Below are 23,501 nucleotides of genomic sequence, written 5' to 3' on the forward strand. Positions count from 1 at the left end.
ATATGTATGTTACTCAAATTTAACTTTTTAAGTTTCATATTGTTCCTCTGTACTGTCAAATTTTATTTAAATTCTATTAAATAAACCACCTTATATAGAATATTGAGAAGACAAATCTTATCTTAATTTTTCTTGAAAGTACCTTCACAGGATCCCGCATCCTCAGTCATGATTGAATTATTACCGTTATTACATAATAAAAATATTAAAATAATGAAAATTGCCTATTAATTTAAATGAGTGATGGCATCTGTTACAGTTGTAAATTTATAAGACTGCATCCTCAAACACTGTCTGATGTTTTATCAAATTAAAATTTTGTTTGTATTTATATATGTAATATTTTTCTAATATATTTAATTTTATATTATCTTTATTATTATCTAATATTTCTAAATTTGTGAAAACATCAGAAATAAAATGTCTATTGTTTACTATATGGCAATATATATATATATTGCCAGGTCTGCTAGCAGACCTGGCAATGCTTCGCTACTGCTATGCATGAGTATATTTATATATATATAGATTAAATGAACACAATTGAAAGTTTGATAAAACATTTATAAATGAACATTATGAAACTTCATAAAATTTAACATTTCCCTTTCCCCCTTTTACTTTTTACCATACTCCCATTCCCCCATTTCTCTTTCCCTTATTTTCCTTTTCACTTTCCATTTACTTTTCCCAGTTTTCCCCTTTTTTCGTTTTCCATTTTCCCCTTCTTTTTTTTACTGTCTTCCCTTTTACCTTTTTCGATGTTTCCCTTTTTTCCCACGCATAAATCGGTCCAGTAGTTGTTTAGTCTATAGCGGACACATATAACGAAAACATTGAAATAGAATTGTAAAATATTTGGTATAGCATGTGTTGCTTTTACATTCAACAGATAAAGCTGTTTTTAAAAAAATCATGTTTTTACCTGTCACAGGTATGACATCTTAGCTATATAAAAACATGCGTGTATTTGATTGCAACATTGTTTCAAATTTCATCGGTGAAGAACTTTTGGATATTTAAGATTTTGAACAAACGAATATTTACGGTTTTATTTATATAGATGTATGTATTATATTACTGAAATTAATCTTTCTAAGATTCATATTATTTTTCTGTACTGTTAAATTATTTATTTGATATGTTTAAGTATATATATAAAATTTTTTTTTGAGAATTCAAATAATTCATCAACATATTTCTCACTGTGTTTATTATAGAAAAAGTCTATAAAAAACATCGTATAAAATACCATGATAGTTTTATAAAAATACAACAAGAAGACAATAATACAGAAATTAGTAATTGTGTTTTCCTAGAATACAATTATACAAATGAAATAATAGAAAAAATTACTAATGTGTATGATAAAATTAAATATAAAAAAAAAACATGTAAACTAAATATAATCATGTTGTAAAATATTCAAGGATAAAAATAATAGAGAGGATTTAAGAGGAATATAACAATTAAATGTAATGAATGTAATAAAATTTATATTGGTAAAACTAACAGATCATTTAATAAAGGTTTACGGAACATTTCAATGCTTACAGAAACAAGAAAAGAGAATTATCTTGAGGCCAATCGTTTGTTGCAAACTGAGCATAGTCATACTATTTGTAAAACTAATTTATAAATTTACAAGGTATGTAATAGCGAAAAAAAATGAATATACTTGAAAATTATTACATTTATATATTTAAACAAAAGTATGAAACGATGAACCACCAGATCGTATTTGAGGATGATGTTTTGATTAAAGATATGGTGGGTTGTAGCGGTTGGTAACTACGAACAAAGGAAAGTGTGACAATTTTAAATCTACTTCATTCTGGTAATGGCAGTGGAGTTGTGTTGTTCATACAGATTTTGCTATATTAATAGTGTTTTATATTTTCTAAATTTTAAGTTTTTTAATATTTGTTTTATGTAATTATAGAATTTGTTTACTAACTGATGATGCAAGATCCCACAAAATTTGACTATTGGTATTAGTTTTTTTATGTTTTAGCTATTACTTTGTTTTAGTGGTTAAGTTTTTAAGCCAGTTAAATTTCATTCAGTTTTTGTAACTAGTTCAGTCTTAATTAGTTATCTGAAGTATTTTAATTTATATGTATTATTTGTTTCAGAGTGATTTTCATGTAGTTCTAGATTATAGTGAAAAACATAGTTCAGAATTTATAAAAGAATTGTTTAATGAAGCTATTCGGTTCATGAAAAATTCAAATCTTATAAATAATTTTAGAATTTATTTATCTATAATGGCATCACTTGCATATAAATTCTCTGAAGATCTGCAGGCAGTAAGTAACAAATATAAAATATAACTCAAATTGTTTACAACATTGAAATATAATTAAATTATTGGGTGAGTGAAACAGGTCCTTAATATTCTCCATTGGCCTACGTTTTGTGGACTTGTTTTCTTCTAAACCTGTATGGAAATTGAAGCTGAAATTTGACATGCATACTTGAAGTCTAATGTAGATTTGCAAAATCTACAATCCACATCTACAATCCATTTTTTTTTTTTTTTTTTTTTTGGTTAAACAAACATAATGTTTGTTTAATTGTTAATACATTTTCTATTGTTGGGAAAGCATAATAGAATGGACTTCATTTCAACAATTGACTCATTATCTCGTCAGTTTTCTCGGTAATTTGATACCCCCCTAGATTGTGTGCAAAGCTTCTGGTTCAGCTGTGGTATGATGAGGTGTGTCTCAATATTTAAATACATTAATGCATATAATAAAAAATAAATAAAACAGTGTTCTGGTTTTGGTTCAGTTCCTACATATTTATATGTTGAAATATGCATTAATATCTCACAATATATCTGCAAAAATAATAAGTTAAAAATATTTCTATTAGATAAAAAATTGATCTTTTCAGTTTGTTTCAACTTTTAACACATTTTACAAAACACAACTTAAGTTGATGAGAAAAAAATAGACAATAGAAACTTTTAAGTATATGACAGTTGAGTAAGTCCATTCAAAGCCAGGAATTTTTCTAGTTATTAATTAGTTGGCTTAACACTGCAGAAATGAACTGAGGTGTATATATAATCAGTCTTTATTGTAATATAACGGTAACTAATTTCAATTAGCCATATATAATATGAAGGAGTATCCTCATTAAGAGCACGACTACATAGCACGGGGTACCTTCTCAGTAATCCATTTGAGTGCTACACAAGGTTTAGAACCTTTTGAATGACATTGTGTCCTTTTATTAAATTTGAATATTTTATAATTATATATATAAAACAATATCTCTTAACATATATTTTATGATATGGTTAATTTAATCTTTTTTTAAAACCAATTAATGAAATATTTGTTAGTTGAAAACTTCTGAATAAAGTGGATTGATATGCGCCTTAAGAACTTACAGCAATATATTTTACAGCTGAGTTGTAATTACTTTTAAAAAACTATTTTTTTAATTTTTTTTTTGTGTATCAAATTTGAGACACCAACATTTAAAAATGTTAATAGATCTCAAATCTGTTAACATTTAATAAATGTATCATATCATGTAATATATATATCATAGTTATATTAGATACTTAATATATCTGAACAAGAAACTGATGAATTCTAAAAAAAAAACTGTTTTGGTTCAGTTGTCACCCTGCAGTTGAATGCTGTTGAACTTCATAAATGTGTATTTTTGTAAAAGATGTTTTACTGTATGTTACTTGTTTGTTTTCTATTTCTCTAGAAATACATTACTAGAATATCAGGTTTATTATTTTTATGAATTAATTTTACTAAACATTTTTTTTTTTTTATATTAAGTAGTAGACATATTTTTTGAAGAGCAGTTAGGAATTTAAATCAGTTTGATCAAGGAGGGGGTTGCTGTAATAAAGAAGTTTATGTGCATTCTAGCTCTTTTCAACTAACGCATCATTCACAGAAATATTTCTGAATGCCAGTGTCCCAGCAAAGCCAGTCCAAAAAAATCTAAATACACTACCTTGCCGTAACATTCTATACAATTTAAATCTGAAAACTTATTTACTTGCACAAAATTTGTGCAATCACAATGTTAATTGTACAATAACTTTAAAGAATAGACAAACCTAAACATCTTGATTGTTACAATTGGTTTCTCAAAAATATTGTTCATTGACAGATATACCTGATGTTGTATTTCATATCAGACAAGGCATGGTTTAATTTATCTCAGCATTTTAATTAATTCACATAACACCAGCTACTGGATGGCTGAAAATCCTAACCAGATATTTGAGCATTCTCTTCACAATGAGAAAATTGATGTATCAGCAGCTGTTTCTGGTAATCATATTTGGGCCAGTACTTTTTGACTGAACTGTCAATACAGAAATATACCATATAATTTTCACTCGGTTAATAAATCATATTGAACAGTATGTATCTTCTTTCAACAAGGTAGAGCAAAATATCGCACATCAAACAATTCACTAGCTTATGCTCATTCAGATATTAAGAACAAACTGTCAAGCAGTGGGCAGTCGCCTCCATGTTCAGATTTGTCTAGTTGCAATTTTTTCCTTTCGAGCTATTTGAAGCATAGAGTTCATGAGTCATATCCCCGTACTATGGATAAACTAAAGGCGAATATTCAACAAGAAATTGACAGCTTTGACAAAGTTTTGCATCAGGTGACTCAATATGATCAGTTTAAACATATTTTGTAAAAATTCGGCACATATGTAAACTTTTATTAATGTAAATGTAGTATCTAATTTATATTTTCATTTTATTCATAAAATGTAACGTTACTCATACTGTATAACCAGTAAAAAATAGCTTAAGCCAATGGATAAAAAAAAGCTCTTCCTTGAATTCTGCAGTCTCTCAAGAAGTGGAGATGTAGTATTATTAAGAAAAGTGACCTATTTCATCAAAACATTTGGCCTGAATTTCATCTGCCCTCTTTTCCAGGGCTACTGCTTGTTTTATTTCTGGTCCATTATTGCTTACTAAAGAATTTGTACTAGACCATGTCTCTACCAGTTCTTGTTGGGAAACCCTGATTAGAGTAGAGTAATATAATAGTATCAGACTTCTTGGGTATATGATTTGCTGGCCCTTAAGAGAAAAATATCTGATATTGGTTTAGTTTTTAAGTTGTAGTTTTGCACATTTTCTCACCAGACAGAAGTATTTAAATATTCTCTTAACTATAGAAATCATTTAGGGAATGTAATTTCTTAGATTCCAATAAGAAATTTTTAGACTGATTTTTTTCTTTGTTGTTTAAGATAGCACAAATAAAACACCTCTTTTGTTTTTTAACTTACGTTGACTATGTTATTATCAGCTTATATCATATTTTATTATTCATGGGATTCTGACTATCTGGTTCGTGAAATGTCATTGTCCCATTAAAGATCAGACTAATGTTGTTGGGTAGTCTCACGATTTTTAAGTAAAAATTTAAACTTTAATTACCTATATTTCTCAGTGGTATGGCCATGATATTGGTACTGATGAACAATTTTTGCTTTCTTTAGAAATGTAGTGTAGATGGGCATATTTTGGATGCTTTTTTCATAGTTAACATAACAAACAGATAGACAGACAAAGATCCTATTGTATTGTATTATGAATGCTATCTTGAACATAAAAGCCGATTGAATACAAAGGTTTTAATTGGAATGAAACAATTTCTTTTACTAAAACTACATTCCTCAGTTTACTTCTCTAGTAAATGTGGCATTTGTCACAGGTACCTCATGCTTCAAAATATCCATGTCATATTCCTTCCATTGTAACACCTGGCAGATTCTTTCAGTTTGTTGTAGTTTTCATGTAAAACTTTTTCAACATTTCTGATATATTTAAGTTTCTTAGAAATAAGGCTTAAGTGATTGGTATCTAGATGAAACTTTCCAGCTGGATTTTCATGACAAATAACTTGTCACATTGCAGATTGTGGATACACATTATAAAATGCCCATTATCAACCACCTCCTTTGCCATTTTCTGATCATTTGATGATCTTGTCATTTTTTGACTAATCCACTTTTAAAGTGCTTGACAGCAGGCTTATGTTGCAGTAATGTTGTTTTAGTGATATTAAGTGAATAACATGAGATCAAATTGATCCCAAAAGATAGCAAATTAAGTTACAAGTTGATAGCCATCAGATATCAGATGCAAATTGACAGCCTTCAACTTCCGACAGTACTTTCTTACACTTATATGATTTTTTTGTGGATTGAGGTTGATACCATTTGAGTGACTGGCAGTTTATGGTCTTCTGGTAACATGATTAAAACCCATGTTCATTCAATTGAACAAAAAATAATTACAGATCATTTTCATTATGCTAGAAAATACTTTTCTTAATGCATGATCTCTACTATTCTGAAATTCCAGACATCATCATCTTTTTTATGTTTCTTTCATTCACTGAAATTACACTTCTGTCATACCTTCATTTTCAGTGATTGAAGATAATCTATTTAATAACTTTTTATTTTTTCTGTATTTAAGACCAGATAATTGAACAAAATTTTATACGTGTAGCAACAGAATTTCATATTTATATTTATGTATATATATATATCTAATTACAAAATATTTTATAAAAATTCAATACAACAATTTTTATGGTGAGCTGTCATCATCAGAGCAAATTTTCTTGTTATAAAGTTAAAATATATTAAAAAATAATTAGATTATTTTAAGCATGTCTGTGCTTAGTCTTTCAGTAAAAATCAGAGATTTATATTTACAAATGAATTGTATTTTTCAGCAAATTGCAGAGGACTTTGTTAGAATGCGTCAAAATATTGGAAAGACTTCTCCACAGGATTTGCATGATTTACTTGTTCTTGCCAGGTAATAATAATTTGATTCTTAATGTATTAAAATTATTTATTTTTGTTTATTGTGACTAATCTTATTACTCTCTTTCAGTGTTTTTTTTTTTTTTTTTTTTTTTTTTTTTTTTTAATTTTAATTGCTGTTTACTTCTAGAACATCTTTTCAGGGTTGTAAATTCAGTCATTTTCTCATTCATCTTGCAGATGGAGCTTAACTTAAAACAGGAAGTTCTTGGTCAGATAATATATGTGACCTGTCGTATTCATGTAGTATGTTGGGTTTATCTAATTTAGGTAACTGTAAATTATGTGTTTTAATATTTTTGTATTTTCTCATAGATTAGCTAAGTTAAAAATAGATGGGAGATTATTGTGTAGAACTGCTACAGTTGCTCCTGTGTTTACAGTGACTGAGGACGAGTTGTATAAATTTTTGAGGCTTTTAGTGGGTTTTTATCAGTTTTAATAAGATTGAAGATCCTATTCCAAGAGTTTGGATTATTTTTGATAACAATTTATATTGTATCCCTGCAATTGGCAGCTGAAGTAACCCTAAACAGCAGGCAGTATTTATTCACTATTTATGGTTTTCTTTACAATTTATGTTTACAATGTTTCTAATGCCATCAAAACAACAGCATTCTTCCTGGATTAGTCTAGTTGAACTGCCTTCCTGGCTGGATTACAACAGTTACTGAAATTTGTCTTCATATAAATTATTTTGGTGTAGTTCTTTGTTTTACAATTTACTATTAATTCATTCTGTTGTTTTTTTTTTTTATTTTTAGACTTTTCTCCATAAGTAGAGGGAGTACATCTTTAACAATGCAAACCTGGGAGATAGTACAAGAAATGGAACAGCAACGTAAATCACGATGTACAGATAATAATTCTTTAAAAAAATAAAAATTTTGTTATCTATTAATGTTATATAAAATGTTCATGTTAAGCAATCAGTTGTACTGTAGTTATTGTAAAACAATCTAAATAATTTATTTAATTTCAAAAACAGCTCTAACTAAACAGTCTAACAGCAATAGGTGCATCACTTTTTGAATAGCTCAGTGTATTATATATATGTTTTTTTAAATGTAATTAAATAGTTTAAGCAAATTAGTAATTTGTATGATTAATTTTCTATTAGGTTAGATAGACGTGTACTTAGAATTAGAGCAAAACATGTGCCTTCCATAGCTATATTGTTGCCATTTGCCAGATCTCATAAATGCAAACCATACATCCATTGACATTAACAATAACTATGTGCACGCACACATACACACATGCACATACACACTATTCATGTAAACTCTAAGACATATACAAACATTTAATACAATATATGGAACTCACACTTTTTTTTTTTTTCCTCTCAGCTCCCCTGGGCCGGACCGACTTGTTGGTATTACGCCGCCCAGGGGAGTGTCTTTAAACTCAAATAGGCCTCCCCACCTACCGGCTATATACCGGCAAGGCAGGTCGGCCTACCGGTTAGCTCTTTTTGAGAGTTCTTTATCAATATTGGCCCCTTGGGGACCCAAAAGGGCAATACTAATACACCACGCCAGACCCAGTTCGCCGCGACGCGGTACAGGGTCCCTTCAGTATTCAGTGTGCTCTTGCCTGACTGTTACCCGTGGAGTCCTTGGTGGCTCATCAGTGCCAACACACCGCAGCATGCTGGACCTCACCAGCAAGGCTGTCCACCCAGTCCTATTCTAGCCAACACCTTGTCTTCTCTCATCGGAGTATTTCTGTAGAACAACTTGTCTAACAAAACTAGCAAAATTATATGGAACTCACACTGTGTGAGTGATATGATAAGTGAGCTGACAACTTGCCCTGTGGGGAGAGCTCTTTCAAATCACAAGCTGCCTACTTAATATGATTGCATCACCACAACTACTCACATATTGTTGATGCAGTTTCATTTCGGTCAATTGCTGGTCATTTCTACTACCTTCATGGTTATCCTGCTGGGTCTGAAGGATGTGTAAATTAGTTCTTCTTAATGCAAATGAGTGGTCATTGTCAAGGAAATGAATTTTTATTTAGCACTGTAAGCTTGGGAGTAGCCAATCTTATCTTAATGTAATCATCTGGTCCACCACACAGAACAGAACTGTTGTAAAATCAATCTTGGGGACCTGATAATCTTGGAGGCCGATTGAAAACAAATCGAGAACAGTTGAAAAAATGAAAATTTATTAATTGGTTTCAAATACTTCAATATTTATTTTATTTTTCTGTTTAATCACCATTTTCTTCCAAACACTTTCCATATTGTGAAACAAGCCTCTTCAAACCTACTGCATAAAATTCTGCTGCCTGGGTTGTAGCCACTTTTACACAAAGATTTCCAACACTTCACTTTCCTCTAATAGTTGAGATGTAAGCCAGTTTTTGAGGTGTAGGAACAAATGGTATGGTAGTCACTGGGCATGAGATCAGGACACTAAGGGAATAATCAAAAATTTCCCATATGAAATTTTGAATTGTTTCTGTTGTGCATGTGTTATGAAGAACATTTCCTGATCTCAGCATTCTCCGCCGTCAGTTTTGAATGGCACGATGCAGTTTAGAAAGTGTTTCAGAATAGACACGTGATGTGATGAATGTTACAGGTTCCATGAAATTAATGAAAAGCACATCCTTTTCGTCCTAGAACACAGTTGCCATTATTTTCCTTTGAGACTGGGCTTGTTTAAATTTTTTGATGGAAGTGAACCAGAATGACGCCACTGCGTAGATTGTCATTTTGTGTCAGCATTGACGTACGAAATCCATGTTTCATTACCAGTGATGACATGGGGAAAACAAAATTGTCTCCCTCGTGGTTAAAGCGGTTGAGAAAATCACATGTAAATATCATTCTGTGATCTTTGTGAGCACTGGTCAACATTTTCAGTACCCATCGTTCACACAGTTTGTGATAACCTAAAGTATAAGTTATGATTCTTAACAATATCACCTCTGCAAATTCTAGAGAAAGCTTGCAAATCGTAAACTGATAATTTTCTCTCACTTTTGCATTCTCATGTTCGAGATTGATAGTCCAAGTCCAAGTAGTGGCAGGCCTTGCCACTACTGTGTTTGCCGTGAACACTTGAGTGGCCTTTCTTAACTCACAACACCATTGCCTCACTTTTCCTTTACTCATTGCGGTAGGCTCATATGTTTCACACAATTCTCAGTGAATTTCAGCGACATTCTGTCCTTTTGTGTTTAGAAATCTAATCGCTGATTGAGCTACATAACTGACTGGGTTTGCTATTACCGCACTTATTTTACCTTCTCTCAAAAGCAAACAACAATGAACTGATGACAGTGTGGCAGATGTATGCCCAACAGACTACTTAAAACAACTGCACATGCATGAACCAATCATTATTGCCAGTCACTATCTGTCATTTTGAACCATGCCTTGTAGTATAGAAATCCAATTTTGGGGTGCAACATAACATTCCTGTCTACTCTAAGTGGAATGTGCCATCACTACTTCCATGAATTCAACTTTTTTTTATGTAAAAAAAAATTTACATTGAGGCATTATCAATATCACTAGTTGCTAACAGCTGCCCATAACACCATCATATCAGTTTTTGCACATGAATCAATAGATGTAATTATATTGCTAAATTCCTGAAATTTCATATTACTTTGTGGGACAAAACTTTTGGTTGGTGTAGATATTAAGTGATTAGACAAAAGTGACTGAACCGAAAAAGTTCTGTCACTAACGTGAGAATAAAACAACAGTCAACTGAAGATGATCACAGAAGCAACTGGAAGTGTTCTTTTACTTCATTTTCATCACTAACTGTAAGGTAAAAAACCATTGCAAATTATTTAAATTACAAATGAACTTAGTATTTTACATATTCAAATATGTAAAATAAAGTTCTTTTTTTATGAAGTATTTTTTTTTTTGTTGTATTTTTACACATGACAAATTAACATAATACACTAAGAATTTACCAGGACTATTCCAAAATTACTTTTAATTGGCTGGTAAAACAAAAATATAAAAAAAAGTTCATTATTTACACAAATTACTTATCTACTGAGGGTAAATCAAATCAAATATGAAGCAGAATTTTTGTTTTATAATTTATTGGAGGTTAATAAAAATACATAAATATTATTTTTCTACATCATTTCCTCTTTTGGAAACACAGTTTTCCCAGCAGAAAGGTTGCTTTTTGATCTCACTATCATAAAATGAAGGTGGGTGTGACGTCAATCAATTGCACATGAACGCTTCAACAGCAGCATCGCCTTCAAATTTCTGTCCTCCAAGTGCTTCTTTTAATGGCCCAAACTAAAAGAATGAAATTATAATTGCAGGGCGATAAGTCTGCATTGTATGGAGGGTACTCCAATGTAGTCCAGAATAAGGATGCAATTTTTTCTTGAGTTTGAGCTGCAGTATGGGGCCGAGCGTTGTAATGAAGCAGAATGACGTCTCAGATTGCAACATTCTGCCCCGTTTTTTAAATCCAAGATTGTTAGTAATGATTGCTTGACCACTGTTGATAACTTCCACCAGTTCAGAGAAAGTGGTTTCAAGAAAAATGGCATGTAAAATTTTTTAGGTACTTACATTTAGGTCTGCTATTCCGGGACTATATAATGCCTTTATCCTCTTTAAAAATTTCATTCTTTTAGGTTGCTCAAAATCAGTCTATCTTCTTGGGTATGTCATGTAAGTGCAGGTTGATGTTTAAATTCAGTTAGTGTATCGTCTTCAGCGTCCACATGTACCAAGAATAGCTCAGGGTGGAACTTTTTGAGCGTGGTGCATCATCAGTTGGGCTCTTATGACGGAAAGTTCCCATATGGCATCTTTTATTTTTTCAATGTAATTAAAATTTACCAAGACTATCACATAAGGTTGATATGTCACTAAGCAAAATTAACTTCCATTTTTTTTTTTTACCAAAAAAATGAAAGTTCAAGTAGAAGATAAAATTATTAATAATTAAAAATACTTCCATTGTATTTTCCTGTAAAAAAAAGCCAACAAGTTGTAGCACTTTCTTGTCATACGGCTTACACATACATAACTTAATTTAGCATGTCAGTGCTTCTCTAGTGCTCCTTGTGATGATGGGGGTTACTATTGACACACATCTCAGGAAGTTAACCTGAGACTATGCAATATTACAGTTCATTTACATTCATACATATCTTGTTATGATGGTTCCAGAGTTTAAACAGAAAAAGTAAGTATAACTACTTAACCACTAGTTAGATTATTTTTTTGGCATGGGGATGCAATTTTATAAAAATGTTTTTGTTGCAAATATTATTTTTAATTGTTAAAAAATGTGCCTAAGAAAAGTAAGATCTTAATTAGGCAAAATCTTGAAATACTGAGGGTGACCTTGCTCTACAGCCTCACCCCCTTGACCTTTTAAGGTGAAAATTTAATGGCATCAACGCCTCATTTATAGAAGTAATCTGACCAAATTTGGTCAAAATCCAGTAGTTCTGGAAATATAAGGTGATTTAGAGTGCAATACCGAACACATACATCAGGTTTTTTTAGGTTCCTTAGATGTCAAAACGTCAAGATTGGGTGAAAACCACATATGCCCAAATTGGACAGATTACAATAATTTCCTTTCTAAAGCTACAGTGTTAGACAGAAAAGTAAAACGGTACATTTGTACTTGAATGAAAACTACGAAGATGCCACAAAAACACTCTTTTTATGTTATTACTGTGGTAATTGAACTTAACAAAAAGTGATCCAGAGAGAAGTCTTTTTATTATTTAAATCCATAAATGTTGAATGAGTTCTATTTGTCTTTAAATTTGGCCAAAATATTTAAAAGATAATGCTGTCTTAAAATGTTACTTCTTCTAGTACGATACTTGTTTGAAGTATACATTTGTACGTTCGTTTTGATTTGTATCAGTATGTATTGAATGTGATTAAATTAAGTAAAAGTGCTTAGTGCATTGAGTGTCTTGTTCAGTTGTAAAAAAGTGTGTTTATAGGCCCGTGTGTTAGGATGTGCATTTTATCAATGCTCATCTCATCAAAAAGCTTGAGGTAAATTTTATAGGACTGATGTATGATATCTGTATCTATACTTTGTTACAAAACTGAAAACAGTCAACACACTAATGTTCTGTTAGCAAATCATCTGGCAGTAAGATAAAAGCTAGCAAATTATAAAATGAGTAAAAATTTATGTGTATTGGATAGTGATATTTGAAAATAATTCTTTAAAGTTTAATTTTACTAGTCGTTAAATTTTTGTTCAATGCAATTTTATTCATATTTTGCTGCAGTTATCTTTTAATTATGAAGAGCAGCTGAAATGTAATGCACACTGGAATGTTAACGGGGGGGGGAAAATTTTGAAAAAACAGCATATGCTGACATCTTGTAGTTTCATTCCCTTACAAATTACAAAATTCATTGACCTCTTGCCCTCTCATTTTCTGTCAGTTGCTATTGTTATGGAGTCAAGAATGCCTGTTATGACATAGCTAAAACAATATGCAGTGATTGAATCTGTCTTAGAAGAAAGTGAACTCGTCTAAAAGTCCTTTATGGTGATGAAACAGTAATTTGAAAAATTTGTACATTCAAAAGCTAGTAGAGCAAATATTGAGGATGAACCTCAAAGCAGTCAACCAGTTTCTGTGTCCAGAAGAAAAATGGCAGAGAATGAAATACTGGCACTATGGTTCGTCACAATCAAAAAATTCAAACACAGTCCTCTGTAAAAAAAATTCTCTTGAAAATTTTCTGGAATTTGAAACAATTGTATGTGATTAATTACCTGAAAGCCTGGTTGACTAAATTCTGTATGATACATAGAGACATTAAAACACCTTAGGAGGATGAACATTGTTTTTGACAATCCAGAGCAGGTAATAACCAGCCACACATATCGCATGCAGTCACTGAGGCTATTGTGAAGTTGAAATTTAACCTATAACACACCCTTCATACTCACCAGATTTGGCATGCTGTGATTTTCACTTCTTACCACGATTAAAGAGGGATATTAAGAGTGTTCGTTTCACTATGGATGATGAACACAGTGAGACTGGATCAAGGATAGTTCTTTGGGATCAATTTGTCAAAATTCGATGAACACTGGATATGCCCAATTTTGACCGATCACCATACTTTCCCTTCTATATAGCTATAGCTGCAATGTAGATTGGAAAGTAATAATGTAAATGTGAGGAAGTAAATGTAAATGTAAATTCTTTAAATTTCAAGCTTATTAATTCAAGGCCAAATTAAGTTATAATAAGTATAACTAAAATGCTAACTTTTTAAAGTTAAAATTTAAAATGTTGAAAATAATTTTTTAAAAAATCAAAATTTTATATATATTACTCTAATAATTAATTAATCTAACAATGTGTTAAACAAAGATGGTACACCAATATATAATACGAAAGGTAAAGTTGATAGATGGGTGGAATATATTGAAGAGTTATACGGAGGAAATGAATTAGAAAGAAGAGGAAGTTGAGGAGGATGAAATGGGAGAAACAATACGGAGATCTGAATTTAAGAGAGCATTAAAAGATTTAAATGGCAGAAAGGCTTCCGTCTGGAATAGACGGAATACCTGTAGAATTACTGCGCAGTGCAGGTGAGGAAGCGATTGATAGATTATACAAACTGGTGTGTAATATTTATGAAAAAGGGGAATTTCCGTCAGACTTCAAAAAAAGTGTTATAGTAATGATACCAAAGAAAGCAGGGGCAGATAAATGTGAAGAATACAGAACAATTAGTTTAACTAGTCATGCATCAAAAATCTTAACTAGAATTCTATACAGAAGAATTGAGAGGAGAGTGGAGGAAGTGTTAGGAGAAGACCAATTTGGTTTCCGGAAAAGTATAGGGACAAGGGAAGCAATTTTAGGCCTCAGATTAATAGTAGAAGGAAGATTAAAGAAAAACAAACCAACATACTTGGCGTTTATAGACCTAGAAAAGGCATTCGATAACGTAGACTGGAATAAAATGCTCAGCATTTTAAAAAAATTAGGGTTCAAATACAGAGATAGAAGAACAATTGCTAACATGTACAGGAACCAAACAGCAACAGTAACAATAAAAGAACATAAGAAAGAAGCCGTAATAAGAAAGGGAGTCTGACAAGGATGTTCCCTATCTCCGTTACTTTTTAATCTTTACATGGAACTAGCAGTTAATGATGTTAAAGAACAATTTAGATTCGGAGTAACAGTACAAGGTGAAAAGATAAAGATGCTATGATTTGCTGATGATATAGTAATTCTAGCCGAGAGTAAAAAGGATTTAGAAGAAACAATGAACGGCATAGATGAAGTCCTACGCAAGAACTATCGCATGAAAATAAACAAGAACAAAACAAAAGTAATGAAATGTAGTAGAAATAACAAAGATGGACCACTGAATGTGAAAATAGGAGAAGAAAAGATTATGGAGGTAGAAGAATTTTGTTATTTGGGAAGTAGAATTACTAAAGATGGACGAAGCAGGAGCGATATAAAATGCCGAATAGCACAAGCTAAACGAGCCTTCAGTAAGAAATATAATTTGTTTACATCAAAAATTAATTTCAAAGGCAGGAAAAGATTTTTGAAAGTGTATGTTTGGAGTGTCGCTTTATATGGAAGTGAAACTTGGACGATCGGAGTACCTGAGAAGAAAAGCTTTTGAAATGTGGTGCTATAGGAGAATGTTAAAAATCAGATGGGTGGATAAAGTGACAAATGAAGAGGTATTGCGGCAAATAGATGAAGAAAGAAGCATTTGGAAAAATATAGTTAAAAGAAGAGACAGACTTATAGGCCACATACTAAGGCATCCTGGAATAGTCGCTTTAATATTGGAAGGACAGGTAGAAGGGAAAAATTGTGTAGGCAGGCCATGTTTGGTATATGTAAAACAAATTTTTAGGGATGTAGGATGTAGAGGGTATACTGAAATGAAACGACTAGCACTAGATAGGGAATCTTGGAGAGCTGCATCAAACCAGTCAAATGACTGAAGACAAAAAAAAATATATATTACTAATAGATATGCAGCAATAGCCACTGTTAAACCAAATGTAAATTTCTGCATGCATCATCTCCATTTTCTGCTACATGGAATCAAGAAGTGACTGTACAGGTTAGTTGCAATAAGTGAAAACTGTTAATCTGAAAATTGTTTATTTTATAAAAATTATATGAATAAAAAATGGTTACACATATTTACATTGAATAAATAATAATCTTTTTTTCTTTTGTTGTGAAATACAATTATTATTTAATATTAATATTAAAAAGATATTTTTGTTACTTTTCTGATAGACATACCTTTTTATTCAATTCAGTTTAAATTTCAACTAAAAAAGTTGATACTTTACATTAATTATCAGATTTGTAATAATCAATTCTTTACTGATTTTCAATTTGTTATAGTATTTCACAATATTACAATAGTTTTATTCGGTTGCTGTGGTATTTTGTATATTTTGAGCTGCAGACAATAACATATCATGGACTTCTTTTGCATAAGCAACCTGTGAGCGAACTGTTGCAAGAAACTGTGGATATGTCAATGTGTTTCCATCTTGGGTAGGTAAAGGTTCAATACGTGTTGGATTAACCGTGAGTGGTAAATATCTATGACTACTAGCACCTTGATTTAGACATTCTATGGATGTTTTCTGTAAAAAAAATTAAGTAAATATTTTATTTTGTTATATGTTACTGGTAAAGATGTCTGGAAAAAATTACCTTATATTTAAATAAAATCTGTTCTACATGGCCATACTTATATTATTCTTGTAGAAAATATTTGGTTTCATATAAAGATCATCTTTATGATTTAATTTTTACCCAGGCAAACAGCTGATAAATTACTTCAACCCAAAAGTTAGAAAACATCACACTCTTGAGCAACTAAAATTTTCCTTCAATAATCTACAAATATATAAATCCTAAGATGGATTTTTTACTTCTTGAACCTACTCTTTTTTACTATGGTAACTGGCTAGAAAGTAACAGAAATAAAGGTCCCAACTTAAGCTTATGGGCATCTTCGTCATAGGTCAGATAGAAAAAAGAACTGTGAACAAATCCATCCCATCAAGGAAGCAACTGCATTACTGATGGTTGACCCAAATGTGGATTTATCTTGAGAAGTATGATTTAACTAACTAAAGTCTGAAGTTTTACAAATTGACTTGGCGGTGATTTTAATTCTGTATTTATCTTGCTTGGCGTGCTTTTTAATGCTTTATTTGCCTGAGTATTACAAAGAAATTCTAAAGAAAAGTTGGAATGATTTTTCTATCATATATATATCATATACACATACATTTTACCAAAATGTAAGTGTAATATTTTATTACTAAAAATTTCCAGTCTGTTAGAAAAAAAAAGGAATATTTTTAGAAAATGCAAATGTTGAATGTTAAAGAGCACTTTAATGCACCCTTTATTTTTAGTGTACCTTGAAATTTTGAAGAGATAATTCTCTAAAAAATCCTTTCACTTATTGACTTCATATTTTTTGGTTACATATATCACAATTAAGTAAGCAATCAATTGTAGATAGCAGGTTGGTCAATTATTCCTATCCAATGTATAGGTACAGTATCAAATTCAGCAGATGTTTTGACAGCTCTTTGTTCCGATACTACCTGCATGATTGACAGAAAGGGAGAAATTATAAGTGAAAGGAAAGTCTGCAAGTGAATAATTAAGACCTGTAACAAACAATATCTTATTTCTGGGACCTAGTATATATTTTGAAAACGATGGTTATGAATTTTTTTTGGGCTAGGATTTGTATAAACAGTGTGAATTTTAATACCCCTTTAAATTTTTTTTTCCAATTCTTGAAAATTATAAATTTTATGTAACAATTTTGGGCATATTAAATTATAATTGTTTTCACTAGGGTATCTAATTACATTGAATTGATGTTACTAAACTAGATGATTTTAAAATACTACCACTCCTTTATAATGATAAAATATAATTTACTATAAAACAAGTGTTTAACACTAGATAAAAATGTAACATGGGGAGAAAAGCTCTGCCACCAGAGCAGAGAAATAAAAGAAAAAAAAATCAGTAAATGTAAGAATTCACTGATAAAAGTATAGTTGTAACTGAATGGATTGTTCAGACTAAAGTATAATGGTAAGAAAGACAGAAGCCAAAACAAAAGTTCTAAAATGTGAAATTGTGTTATTAGGGAAGCTGTGTTTACTAGGGAAATATTCATTTAACTGAAAATATTTAGTAGATGAATGAAAAGAAACAGCTGTATTTACTTTAATTTCATTAAAGACTACATATTGCACAACCACATATTTACATTTTTTTGAATAAATTGTAAATGTCTTTGCCATAGGTTTTTATTTTTGACATATTGAGCAATTATTAATTAAAAAAAAAAAAAAAAATAAGAGACTAAATACCAAGTGAAGTTCCATTTGGTCGCATATTGAATAGAATTCTTCCATGTATTTATCAAACCTAGGTGCTGGGACATCAACTGCTTTCCTAGAATGTTAAAACAAAGATTATAAATTATGAGAATAAGTAAAAAAACAATGCTTTATTTTATTAATAGTATACGTTTTACGTTTATAAATGAACACAGAATCAATTTTTCATTAATGATTAATAGCATGCTATTTTAGAAATTTATCCTTCACACCATAGCTTCCAAAATGCTACTTGAAGATTTCTAATCTATTTAAAATAATTAGTAATCTATTTATCATCAAGTGATTACTAATTGTGTTTATACTTATGTATTGTTTCTATGGAATAAATATAAAGTTATAATGGGGTCAAAAGATGGTACACATGAAACCAATGTATATATTGTCACAATTAACAGATGTTTTCAACTTTTGTTTAAAGTTAAATTGCTTTATAATACTAGCAAATAGAATATGTTTAGGAATATTCATTGATGCATTAGTTACTTTTTTCCATTCAATCTCTAAGAGTGAATATTTTTAAAATAATCATAAATAAATGAATTCAAATTAATATAAATTCAATTTTATAAAAGTATGTCCTATAACTTTATGAGTTTTAACTTTACGTCTTTAATCTCATTTATACATGTCTGATTTTTAAATTTTTTGAATGAATGATGATAACTTCTTATATTAATTACCTGTTGAGAGATATATATTGTTTTAAAGGTATTTGACCCTACCCCAAAAAAAGTATTAAAAAATATTCTAACTCTTAATTACAATAAATATTACGCATGTTTACTTTGTTACACATAGATTTGTTGAGTTTGGAAAAATATAAAGTGTCTTTACAGTTAAATTTAGTATATGAATTTTTTGATAAAATATTACTCGATAACTGATCAGTAATTTTCTCCCCTTTCTCAGATTCAGGCTAAACACTTCTAAAATGTACGATAACACTGGTCAACATGATTTTTGTCCCATGAGTACCAATAGTAGTACTTAATGCAGTTTTTTTATCCTGTTTTCAAATATGTATTTGGAATTTGTCCATCACCCACAGTTTTTTTTGTTATATTTTTTTTTTTTTTATATTTTAAAACTTTTTTTTTGTTCATTTGTACATTGTCAAGTAAACGCTCCTAGAGCATTGTAAATTTTATGGAACCTAATGAGCTAACTCAAAGGGTAGCGTTGCTACTGTTGTGCAGGTTCAGATGTGTATAGACATGTACAAACATGATCTAGTGTAGAACACAAACAAGGGCCTGGGTCTCACATATCTGTTGTTTATTGTGTTCTAGGCTTCTCACTGCATGGAAAAATGGAACACTACATGCCATTTGCTATTCCTATGATTTAGAGGGAACCCAAAGATCACTCTTCTGACTGTTATTAATGCTTAACAAACATTAAAGGGTTTACGTTAAAAACAAAACATACAGTGGTGTACCCTAATTTGCAATTTTCAATGAGACCAAAGACTTGTCCATACCAAAGCCTCCAGAACATTTGACAGATGAAGAGAGCTCAGAAAGTCTGATGGAAGTAAGGAAGAAAAAGAAACACAATTCTGGTGATACAACTTTTGAACAAAGGAGTTAATCTGAGCTTCATTTACCGAATCAAGAAAATCTTAACGATCTCATACAGATTTAAAATTATCCAAAACAGTCAGAAATGCTTGGTTCCCGGCTAAAAGGATGAAATCTTCAAAAGAATACAAAGACATGCACTTATTGTAATCATCATTCTGAATTAAAAGACTATTTTTCTGAAGAAAATGGCTTAGTGTTTTGTAATGACATTTCTTCTCTTATGGAGACACTGTAATGAACAAAACAACAGCGCTTGTTCATTAATTTGTCTAAAGTTAGTTTAAAAGCTGTGCTTCTGCATAGTGGCAATAAATTCCCATCACTACCTGTGGCTCACTCTGCTAGTATAAAATAAATATATGAAAACTTTAAATTTGGAAACTTAAAATATAAAACTTTGAATATATTGCAAAAGTATCAATATGCAGTGTATGAATGAAATATTTGTTGGTTTGAAGGTAATTGCACTTATTCTTAGTCCGCAGTTCGGTTATACAAAGTACTGTTATTTTTTGTGTGAATGGGATAATAGGGACAGAAAAAACCATTTCATTAGAATAGAATGGCCTAAACGTGAATCACTCATTCTTGAACAAAAAATGTGAAACATGACCCATTGTGTAATCCTAAAAATGTGTATCTACTTCTGTTACATATCAAACTAGGACTAATGAAGAATTTTATTAAGGCCACGGACAATATTCCTGGTGTCATGCACTTAAAACAGAAGTTTCCTAAAATTAGTAATGCAAAAATTAAAGAAGGAATATTTGTGAGTCCACAAATATGATCACTAATACATGATGAAAAGTTTGAGAAACTAATGAATCCACTGGAGAAAGCAGCTTGGCAAGCATTCAAAAATGTTAGTCAGAATTTTTTGGGAAATCTAAAGATGGAAAATTACCATGATATTGTAATTTTTACCATTATTATAAAAATTAGGGTTGTAATATCCTTAAAAGTACTTCCTGCACTAGTACCTAAATTTCTTCCTGGAAAATCTTGGTGCACTGAGCAATGAGCACGGGGAACACTTTCATCAGGAGATTTCAGCCATGGAAAAGAGATATAAAGGCAAATGGAATCCTAATAAGCTGGCTGATTATTGTTAGACCATCAAGAGGGATGCTCCACAGATGAAATATAGCAGAAAATTGTTATTTTTACTTTCTAAGTGAGTCAAATGTTTGAATATTGTGTAGTTAAAAATGCATAAGTATTAAAATGTTTGAAATTATAAATGCCTGTCTCTTGGAAATCTTGCGTGATGGGCAAAAGCCAATACCATATTTGAACTCAGGAGAGAAAAAATACTATCAGAATCACATATTTTTCTTCCAGAGACAAAAAAAAATTCTTTTTTGCTCCCCAGTGTAATTAACTGAACTTTGATAAGCAAGGTACCTTTTCTTGGGCAGAGAGAAAAAACCTTGTATATAGAATTAAAGTTTGGAAAAGAACGTACATTTTGAGTTCTAACCCAATATGAATTGTGAATATACACAGATTAATATCTGAATACGGGTATTTGTATTTAAACGGTAAGTAGCAATATCCTGATTTGAGCCTGGATATTTTATACTATAAAACTGGTTAGGGATGATGCACCTTCTGGTTGGTTGGTGGACTACTCTAAATGTAAACTCCAGAAAGCTCACACTTTGATAATTTTTTTTTGTATTTTTTCTGTAGCAAAAATTGAATATTAACTTTCAAAACATCACTGTTAATCTGTGATACATATTTGTTGTATAAAAAAGCATGACAGCAATTTAGTGAAAAAGTTTTTGAATAATTTAAGAAATTTTAATTCCCCTAGTTAATTAAAATACAATAATTGATATTGCAACACCTAACTCAAGATAATTATTTTTTTATTAAGAGACCACGCCTCCATGGGGGAATAGTTAAAAAGTTTTAAATGGGAAAGTTAGGGTTGCACAGTCTTTAAGGGCACCGAGGAACAAAAGTTTTGACATAAAACCATCAGACTACAACTCTAAGCAAAATGGTGGCCATTTAATATTTTTCACAGCTAACTTAAAAAGTACAACTCACAGTGGGCTTCAACAGAAAACTTTATAGTTTCGAAGTAAGAGCATTTGCTAAATATATCATATGTTTATGTTCGATGGTTGAAAAAAAGCTATTTAAGGGTTCCCATTCTTCATGAACGCATGTGTGTGTATAGATAAATATAGACATATATATACTATCAAGTACCTTCCTAAGGCCACCAAGATCTGAAGTTTTACAAATTAACTTGGTGTACTCGGGAGACTACTAGACAAAACATGCCTATCTGTAATCATAGATATCTCCATATTCATGCATTCACTTATTATAATTCATTATGTTTGTAAATATTTCATGTATAATGCATGCAACTTGTTATATTAGTAAGTAATATTATAAATCTTATCAAACACCAATGCGCTCATTCTGCATTCAATAATACTATATAGGCTTGAAAAAATTATGAGTACCACATGTCCTGCTGACTACTATTTAACAAAATGGTTGGTTAAATTATACCTACTGCAAAAAAATAATTAAATTATATGCATTACTTACATGTTACCAACATCAACCAAACTATTCTGATGGAGTGTATTTCCAGCTGTCTTCAGAGTTACCTTAAAAAAAAATTAATTAAAGACATGATTAAATAACAGGTTATTTTGTCTTACATGTGTGCGAGTTAAAAAAAAAATGTAAATGTACACTGCAATGCTGTAATGAGATAGGGAACACAGTATTTAAGAAGTATTGTCTCCCAACTATAATAAACATTATTTTAAATAATACTCTTAAAGAATGCTCATATGTATTAAATACTTATACTCTCCTTGTATTAAAGTAATTTGGGCTTACATCAATTTTTAAGAAAGGATATGTAAAAGTTCCCAACTGCTCCATAACAAATTTTACAATAATTAGGGACAAAATTAATTTAATTTACTCAATATATCTATAAGCAAACAACTTTTAATACTTTTTAGTACTGTAACCATTAACGTGGCCACTTACTGCTAATGATTCTCTTAACTGAGTTATCAATGATTTGACTTTAGATATGTTGTCTAGCTTTTCTTGGGCTTGTTGAGTCATCTGAGGTTGCTGAGTCATTTGCTGCCCTTGTGGGGTACCCGGTTGTTGGGCCATAACTTGTTGCATTCCAGGAGGGCCCTGTTGGGCCATCGGTGGCATATTCATATCAAAAATAATTTAAGTGCACCAAAAATGTAAACAAATACAATTGACTCTTTGTAGGTTATGTAAAACTTGCGTGACCTTATATATAGTGGTATAAAAAAAAACGTATAAAGCAGTATCACCAACATAGATCGCCCACTAACTGTTGATTAATAAAGTAATTTCGATATGGTATGTCAATGTAGTAATTTCTCTATTATTGTTTTATTATTTCTATTTAAACTCAAAATGCTATAGTTGAGCTTCAATTCTGGAATATATAACATCTTTTTTAAATTACTTTCTGTGGTAATATTTAGTTAATCCTATTTAGCCGGCCTCTTTGGCGCGAGTGGTAGCGTCTCGGCCTTTCATCCGGAGGTCCCGGGTTCGAATCCCAGTCAG

General features: G+C 30.7%; 2 protein-coding genes across 5 annotated transcripts in view; one reads left to right on the top strand and one right to left on the bottom strand.

Moving 5' to 3' along the window:
- Positions 1-7,945, top strand: part of LOC142328099 (mini-chromosome maintenance complex-binding protein) — a 59,902-nt gene extending 51,957 nt beyond the window's left edge. For all 4 annotated transcript variants that reach the window (XM_075371598.1, XM_075371599.1, XM_075371597.1 and 1 more), the window contains exons 12-14: positions 2,136-2,309; positions 6,766-6,851; positions 7,624-7,945. In XM_075371598.1, the coding sequence (XP_075227713.1) occupies positions 2,136-2,309; positions 6,766-6,851; positions 7,624-7,741 (378 nt within the window). In that variant the 3' untranslated portion in view covers positions 7,742-7,945. The remainder of the gene's footprint in view (positions 1-2,135; positions 2,310-6,765; positions 6,852-7,623) is intronic.
- Positions 7,946-16,044: 8,099 nt separating this feature from the next.
- ix (mediator complex subunit intersex) lies at positions 16,045-23,210 on the bottom strand. Its single transcript, XM_075371493.1, has 4 exons — positions 22,932-23,210; positions 22,476-22,537; positions 18,283-18,367; positions 16,045-16,518 (listed from the first exon to the last, which is right to left on the bottom strand). The coding sequence occupies exons 1-4, from the start codon at positions 23,115-23,117 to the stop codon at positions 16,294-16,296; spliced, it is 558 nt and encodes a 185-aa protein (XP_075227608.1). The 5' UTR covers positions 23,118-23,210; the 3' UTR covers positions 16,045-16,293.
- Between the last annotated feature and the right edge of the window lie 291 nt (positions 23,211-23,501).

The sequence above is a fragment of the Lycorma delicatula genome, chromosome 7 (genome assembly GCF_047948215.1).
Source record: "Lycorma delicatula isolate Av1 chromosome 7, ASM4794821v1, whole genome shotgun sequence".
NCBI classification, from domain to species: domain Eukaryota; kingdom Metazoa; phylum Arthropoda; class Insecta; order Hemiptera; family Fulgoridae; genus Lycorma; species Lycorma delicatula.